This window comes from Anopheles darlingi, chromosome 2, assembly GCF_943734745.1.
Source record: "Anopheles darlingi chromosome 2, idAnoDarlMG_H_01, whole genome shotgun sequence".
Classification (NCBI taxonomy): domain Eukaryota; kingdom Metazoa; phylum Arthropoda; class Insecta; order Diptera; family Culicidae; genus Anopheles; species Anopheles darlingi.
In genome coordinates, this window is record NC_064874.1 from 57,837,645 (window position 1) to 57,843,671 (window position 6,027).

At 40.8% G+C, this 6,027-nt stretch overlaps 1 protein-coding gene across 1 annotated transcript; it reads left to right on the top strand.

Moving 5' to 3' along the window:
- The first annotated feature begins 4,011 nt into the window (after positions 1–4,011).
- Positions 4,012–5,545, top strand: LOC125959372 (uncharacterized). Its single transcript, XM_049692193.1, has 4 exons — positions 4,012–4,939; positions 5,006–5,050; positions 5,134–5,257; positions 5,457–5,545. The coding sequence occupies exons 1-4, from the start codon at positions 4,847–4,849 to the stop codon at positions 5,543–5,545; spliced, it is 351 nt and encodes a 116-aa protein (XP_049548150.1). The 5' UTR covers positions 4,012–4,846.
- The last annotated feature ends 482 nt before the right edge of the window (positions 5,546–6,027 follow it).

Genomic DNA, 6,027 nt, shown 5'->3' on the forward strand with positions numbered 1-6,027 from the left:
ACTACTAATTAATTATGTCTTAGCCGAACACAACAAACATTTCAGATTCTTTTTGCAGATGAGCCAACGTGTGTGCGTGTTCGTACGCGATTTATGCTTGTAAAAACAATCCGTTTCGTTCCATTGTTGTTACAACAAGAATTGAACGAAAATAGCAAGTATTCTGTGGTTTGCGTGTTGTTTATTCGGATTTGATTTTCCGCTCTATCAGATTTGCAATGTTGTCGTGAAATCGAAACTTGTCGAGACATTTTCATTCCTCGATGAATGCTCGTAAGTAGAGCAGCATCGACAACAAAAAGCACAGGACTTAACCAACGGAACAAAACCTCTCCATCATCGTCATCATCTGTCATCATTCGTCAGTCAGCTTGGAACCCCGATCGCGACAGCAACCAATTAGAATGTACCAGGCACCATTTAACGCGATCTGGGGATTTGGAATTGGCCCTCTGGCTGGCGGAATCCCGATACGCACTCCAAACATGCCTCATCACGCTAGGAGAGGATCAGTGAGCTCAGAGCATCAAAGTGATTCCAATACAACTGAAGACGAGAGTGGTCAGCACGAATCGATTCGTACGTTTCCTTTCACACGAGCCATTTACCATTTCGGCGGAGATTGTGATGTTTAACGTTGTTAATGGCAGCACAAGGGCCTACGGGCAGTGGGACTACTATTCGCTTGGCAATAGCCAGTTCCAGACATAGACAGCAGACACACAAACACACGAAGAATCGCCAACGACTGGTGTGTCTAGTGGCCAATGACCATGGCCAATAGTGTGTCAATGATGATGACAATGACAGCACAAAAAACATCAACATCGCACCACCAGAGGAATGCTTCGTTCTGTTCCTTAGGGACATTTTCTCTTGCTCGGAAATTTCTACTACTGCAGCGTTTTCTATTCTTTCCCTAGTGTCGCATATTTTCATTTGTGAGATGTCGTGTGCCACCTTATACATCCCCTCAATCTTCTGGCTCGGTGCATCCACTTAGTGGCATATGAATTGACGGAAGCGATAATGGTGAGACGCAACGGAATTCGCTACGGAACAGGAAAGTAGAACAACAACTGATCAAAGAATGGAATGGTATTATTCAAATTTTCTTCCAAGAAGTTCGTTCTTGCTATGCAGCACAAACTTTCGTTTCCACTGAGGGTTTATTGCGCATTCTTTGTTTTATTTGGAAGACACTTCCAAAGGAAATAAAGTTAAAGCAGGATGACGCGAGGAATACACGATTGACTTAAGCTCCCGTGTTCTAGTTCGATACTCACTTGGGCAATCATATTTCCGTCTACCATGTTACGTATTTATTATGACTCGTGGAAGTGGCTTCATTTCTATAGCTGGAAGAAAGTGTCGAGTATATTGGCGCATCAAGATACATCAGCGGATTTATGAAAAGAAACGAAAGGCTATACATTTGCATGGATCTGCAACTAGATCTCTGCATCTGCAACTAGATTTATATTTAAGGAGCATCATGTTACTCGGTAACAAACATGTATGCTTGAAGTTGTTTAAAGAAAACTTGTCAACAGGTATGTACCCTTTGCCAATGTTGACAAAAGTCTGAGCACGTTCGCTCAAGGACAAGTTCCAACAGGATAGCCATACACGTTATGGGCATTAAGACAAAGTTTAAGCGCAATGTTGTCGAGCCCTTTTACAAGGCCGACAAATGGTTGCCCGAGTTCATGGATATGTGTATAAGTATGGTAATTTGTTGCTAATGTTATCGACCTTATCTATGCTGCTTCTGGCATGGTCTAAGACGTTGTGTACCGCAGGCTCGGAGAAGTTGCAATGCAAGGAGAATACGACACACCATGAAGAGCTCATATGTTAATCGGAAACTGTTTCCTTCGAGAACATATGCTTCTGAGAAATATGTTATGGAAAACTTTAACAACACGACTTCCGAGCACACCTCCAATATGGCCTAGAGCGTCAGATAACATCTGCATTGAGTCTCTGCAAGAAGACCTTCATCAAACTTTCACTAAAATTCACCACGACCCTAGTTGAAGACTATTCTATGTATTCGTTGTTATGCTGACGATTCAGGAGGGAACGTCTCGAAAATCAGAAACAATGGGAACAAAAGCATCGTTTAGTGAACCGAAGGCAGTAATAATATTCTATTTCCGATATCCGAAGCATCTTTCTGCAAATGGAAAACCTTTATGAAATTTGGCCCCGTCTACTATTTGTCAATCGATCCTTGGAAATATTTGTTCGAAGCCCTACCGAACTGATAGAAACAAGTGTTCCCGCTGTATACTATAATGTTTAGAAGAAGGTCCTTTCTTTCCGATCGATAACCAATAATGGATCGACGGTAAAAGTGTTCCTAAATGTAATCCTTCTTCCAACTGGTACTTTGGACCGCTGTTATGTCCCGAATCGAATCGATAATCATATCATGCAATCTGCCGATGGCTGCTCACCGTAGCGCCGATGTCCGGTAACATTGATCTCTTAGTACTTTTTGGATCCAACGTGCTTGCCATCGGGGACTAATCAACCGAACTTACCTTCCAATATAAACCTCTCAAGTGTCAAATCACCTGTCAATGGATATGGCCATCCTCTTTCATACACTTGTGCGTTCACTTACGGTTCCATTTCATGGATGATCCAAGCGAGTAACGAGGTGAAGACGGCGTGTGCTCTTTGTTGTGCCAGGTGTCATCACAATAGAAAATGGAAAAATGGAAGAAACGGAACCAAGATGCTGCACTCGAAGCACACATCGACCTTTCACGCAGATCCGAGATACTCCTTCCGAGGTATCAGCTCACAGCACGTTTGTTTTGGTTGGTTAAGCTGCCGTTGACACTCGGGATAAGGTATTTCCGAACTTCTCCGAACGTGCAAATAAGAGAAGCCGAAAACGGGAAGAGAACGAACGGGAGAAAATCTATTGGAGCGTTTCGTGGGTACTCGTTGCGCTTCTTTATACCTCGTGTCACTCATATTCCGGCACAGAAGCGTCGGAAATGCCTGCGAGAGCAGTGATGGGGATGTTGGTAAGAATCATATCACTATAACGGTACGAGTACTCTTGGTAAGAATCAAATCAAATGGGGCAAACGAATAATAATTAATCGACTATTGGCCCATATATAATTTACTATTTGGTACAGCTACCTTTTACGCACTTTTTAAGCGTTGGATTCGAGAGAATTCGTTTTACACAATAGGGCCCTTAATTAATCAACTATTGGGTCATAAATAATTTAATATTTGGTACAGCTGCATTTTAAGCACGTTACCGCAATGTTAACAAAGTTTTTCTTGACACAAGGGGGCTTGAAGTTTGAACGAGTACTCGTGGATTCGAGTATATTCGTTTTACATAATAGTTTTTGCACCTTTAAGCGTTTGATTCGAGAGAATTCGTTTTACACAATAGGGCCCTTAATTAATCGACTATTGGCCCAAATATAATATACTATTTTGTACAGCTGCATTTTAAGCACTTTTCAAACGTTTGATTCGAGAGAATTCGTTTTACACAATAGGGCCCTTAATTTATCGACTATTGGCCCAAATATAATATACTATTTTGTACAGCTGCATTTTTAAGCACTTTTTAAACGTTGGATTCGAGAGAATTCGTTTTACACAATAGGGCCCTTAATTAATCAACTATTGGGTCATAAATAATTTAATATTTGGTACAGCTGCATTTTATGCACGTTACCGCAATGTTAACAAAGTTTTTCTTGACACAAGGGGGCTTGAAGTTTGAACGAGTACTCGTGGATTCGAGTATATTCATTTTACATAATAGTTTTTGCACCTTTAAGCGTTGGATTCGAGAGAATTTGTTTTACACAATAGGGCCCTTAATTAATCGACTATTGGCCCATATATCATTTACTATTTGGTACAGCTGCATTTTTAAGCACTTTTTAAACGTTGGATTCGAGATAATTCGTTTTACACAAAAGGGCCCTTAATTAATCGACTACCCAGCGGGCAGCCTCCCCTCTCGGGTGGGGAAATCGGTGAACACTATGCAACATTATAGTTCCATCCTATTTTGGCTCGAGGCGAATTTTCTTTCCTTTCTCGCTCTTCGCGCCTCTCTTAGTGCTGCCCTCTTTTCGCTCAGGACGAATTTTTTTTCCCGTCTCGTTTTTCACCGATCCTGCGAGGATCATCCGTGTAAACACGAGCGGTGCTGAACACGAATGCATCTGTATGCGATCGAGTTTGAGGCGCGATGAAAAGTTCCCCGGGATGATGAAAATGAATAGCATGTTTTTGATTGAAAAATACATAAAACAGCGCTCAAAGCATTTTCAAAAAGCGTTTTAAATGAAAGATAATATGTAACATACCATTTCATCCGATTTACAGCACTTTTTTGTGCAATGTTTAGCATTTTTGGCTGTGATCAGCTATCAAGGAACTTTTCAGGTAACCTCAGCCTAAGCACTTGCGAGAAAGGGACGGCAAGAGTTCTCTTTCTCAGATCTAAGGATCATGAGGTTCGTGGAATAGTCTCTCCGAGAAACGAAACTGTACTTTTTTTAACCACAAATTTTTTCATTAATAATACTTAAAACATTGTCCAAAACATTTTTAAAAACCTTATTAAATTCAAAACAACATACAACATTGCATTTCGTTGCATTTCCAACACTTTTTTATGCAATGTTGAACAATTTTAAGTGTGATGTGATTCCAACGAACTTTCGAGACATCCCGATCCGAAGGAGGTGAAAGAAAAGGAGGAAGAGAAATCTGTCAAACAGTTCTGTTCGGTGTTCAAGGTGATCGGAGCGTGCTGATCGTGCTCGCGCGTAAGTATCAAAAAAATATGCTTATTTTTCCCACATTTTGTGGGTTTTCTTCTCGTTTCAGACTATTAAACACCCACAGCAACGACAACTCTATGATCCTGTATGATCCGGTAAGTATTTCAAGCGATATTTGTATGATCATTCTGATCGTCTGATGCGTAATACTTCTCTTCCAGAAATTTCCTGTACGTGCATCTTCGGGGCAGCGGAATAGTTTTGCGGTAAGTAAAAAGTGCTTGTGAGCAGTGATAACAGTGTTTTATGTGTGATAAAAGTGAATAATATCCTTTTTGTGTGTTTCCAGATACCTCCGCATCGCGAGCTGAGAGCCACGATCGAGCCACGAAGAGCGATCGAATGTCCTACTCAGCCACCAACGAAGGAAGGATTGAGGGAGTTGGGTAAGTTTAGTGTTATGATTTGTGAATGTATATTATTAAAAGTGTCAATAAAAATCATAAAAGTGAAATTTAATTTGCTATTTTTAATGCAGGCATCCGAAATGGGTTGAGGGATGCAGGTGACGGGGGGAGGGGTAGGAGGAACCTATGAAGGGGGTGGAGGAGGGATGACCCTAGGGGGTACGATCACACGCACACCATTACGACGCGTATGGCACCAATACAGGCACAGATACGCTCGAGGTTCATTTTCAACTGGATCCCGTACTGAAGATTTTTCGCCATCCAGTTACGACCCTTTGGCGATCCAGTTAAATTTTGTATGGGATCCAGGCGTAGCGTGACAACTTCTTGCAACATGGTTCATTTTCTGCCGACTGGGTATTTGCCCATATATAATTTACTATTTTGTACAGCTGCATTTTAAGCACTTTACCGCAATGTTAACAAGCTTTTTCTTGAAACAAAGTATGCTTGAAGTTTGAACGAGTACTCGTGGATTCGAGTATATTCGTTTTACACAATAGTTTTTGCACTTTTAAGCGTTGGATTCGAGAGAATTCGTTTTACACAATAGGGCCCTTAATTAATCGACTATTGGCCCATATATCATTTACTATTTGGTACAGCTGCATTTGTAAGCATTTTTTAAACGTTGGATTCGAGATAATTCGTTTTACATAAAAAGGCCCTTAATTAATCGACTATTGGCCCATATATAATTTATTATTTAGTACAGTTGCATTTTAAGCACTTTACCGCAATGTTAACAAGCTTTTTCTTGAAACAAAGTATGC